We start from the raw sequence: 2,137 nt of genomic DNA, 5'->3' as shown, positions 1-2,137 counted from the left end.
CTCACAAATTTGTTAAATTGCTAGTTAATTTAACTCGTGATATTACTGTGGTAGTTTAATAGAATTAGCGTTTTAAGACCGAAAATTTTTCGGCGCGCGTTTCCGGGGATTACACATGTAGTATATAAATTCACATAAGAATCACATAAGCATTAAGATCCAGCTAAGACCGTTTAGGCGTTGATTTCTATAATTTGTGTTAACACATATGGTCATATAATATATATATTGGTTCTTTGCTTAATTTAAGTGTAGGAAGCAATCATATTAACGAATCACTGTCTACTATTTTATTATTCAATTTATTTCTAAATTTCGTATATTTCTGTTTAATGTCTTCTGTTTAAGAAATGAATAATATCAATCCTTGTGCATATCAAGTTCAATACTGTAATTAACACATAAATTTGTGATTATTACTTATAGCCCATATGTATTTATTGCTTGTGATACAGATATCCTGAAACAGCCGTCACATTGTCATATGCATCGATGAAATCTACATTATACCGTGAAAGAATTAAACTTCGTTCAAATTTACCAAAAGATATGGAGACTCTTATTATGAATGTAGCAACATATATACCTCTTGAAAAATTTTACAAAGGATATGTAACCTGCAGTGATGGAAAGAAAGCATTAATATTTACAAGTCATGAATTGTTGCAAGAATTGCAAAAATCAACAGAACTTTATATGGATGGCACTTTTAATGTAAATTCATATATCTTAACCTTTTGAGGACGGGACTGGCCAGTATACTGGCCACTTACAAATTTGGCGACTCTACGCAAGATGTACATTTTATTCAATATATAGATTTAATATATGGATTTTCTATAGAAAAGAAGGTCAATTTTAAAGGAAAAATCCCCGTCCTCAAGAGGTTAAATATAGAATATTATTTTTGTAAATCAAAATAGTACATTTAAATAATATGAACATTTTAGATTGTTCCACGTGTACCATTGAGTCAAATGTATACGATACATACCCGATATATGAATATTGTAAGTATATACCATATATTGTACTATCAACCGTAGCTTGTTAAAATTTCATAAATAATATTGAATAAATAAGACAAAGGCAAGAAAAAGCTGTAATAGGAGCTTGTTTCATTTTTTCAATAAAATGCTATTTTAATAAATATTGATTATATTCTTTACAATAAGTACACGTAGGAAATATAAAGATAAATATAAAAAAATATGATTTTATGTCTATCTTATATGTGCAGTGCAAATTTAGATAATGCATAAAAATGTGACATATTTTTGACATACTTTTACATATTTTTCATAATAAATGCATATATGTATTTTTAAATATCTTTTTTAAAGTTCGACTGCGAAAGCCATATTGATTGTACAATGTCAGAATTAAGAAATATGTATAATATTTATCATTTTAATAATTATTTTGCGATTCTTTGTGACATATCGGACAGATATTTCAGTTTGCTACATATTTTACAGATGCTGTTGGGGATAACTTAGCTTTAAAAATTATTAGATTTGAATAGTTTTGACAATTTAAACTTCATATATTATATCATTACATATTTAAATACATTAATTTTAATAATACGAATATTGTAAAATATTGTATTTTACAGGGCATTGCTATGATCTTCATCCTGTGTGAAAGTCGTTCTAGTAATATGTATAGAGCTATTTGGAAGAAAATTATGGAGTTAGTGCCAATGCTTCAACAAAATTTAAAATTTTTAATGAGTGATTATGAAGTGGCAGCCATGAAAGTGATAAGTGAACAATTTCCAGAAGCAGAAGCACACGGATGTTGGTTTCACTATAATCAAGTATAATAATTTTATATATTTTAAATAAATTGATTTACAGATTTCTATTATATATTAAGATCTCACTAATATAGATGCTTATTGAGCATCAAAATTTTAATTTGTGATATTATTTCAGTAGTTTAGCTAGTGTAGTAGTTTAGTTTGTAAAGTCCGGAAGAATTTCGGGGCGCAGTGAATATGACTACAAAGTATATGTACATATATAATAAGGGAAGGTCACTGATACCGACATATCACTTTGTTTTTAGATTTTATTTAAGAATATTTCTTAAATAAAAAATAAAAATACAACTTCAAAAACATAAGTACAAA

General features: G+C 27.0%; 1 protein-coding gene across 1 annotated transcript; it reads left to right on the top strand.

Annotated features, from left to right (window-relative positions):
• Positions 1-455: 455 nt before the first annotated feature.
• Positions 456-1,822, top strand: LOC108764534 (uncharacterized; the record flags this gene model as incomplete). Its single annotated transcript, XM_018512820.1, has 3 exons — positions 456-714; positions 951-1,010; positions 1,619-1,822. Coding segments are annotated over 3 exons (523 nt in total), but the record flags the coding sequence as incomplete, so codon positions are not given.
• Between the last annotated feature and the right edge of the window lie 315 nt (positions 1,823-2,137).

Source organism: Trachymyrmex cornetzi, unplaced genomic scaffold, assembly GCF_001594075.2.
Source record: "Trachymyrmex cornetzi isolate Tcor2-1 unplaced genomic scaffold, Tcor1.1 scaffold4343, whole genome shotgun sequence".
Lineage (NCBI taxonomy): Eukaryota > Metazoa > Arthropoda > Insecta > Hymenoptera > Formicidae > Trachymyrmex > Trachymyrmex cornetzi.
Note: the sequence above shows the minus strand (reverse complement) of the source record. Positions and strands in the feature narration are given on the sequence as shown.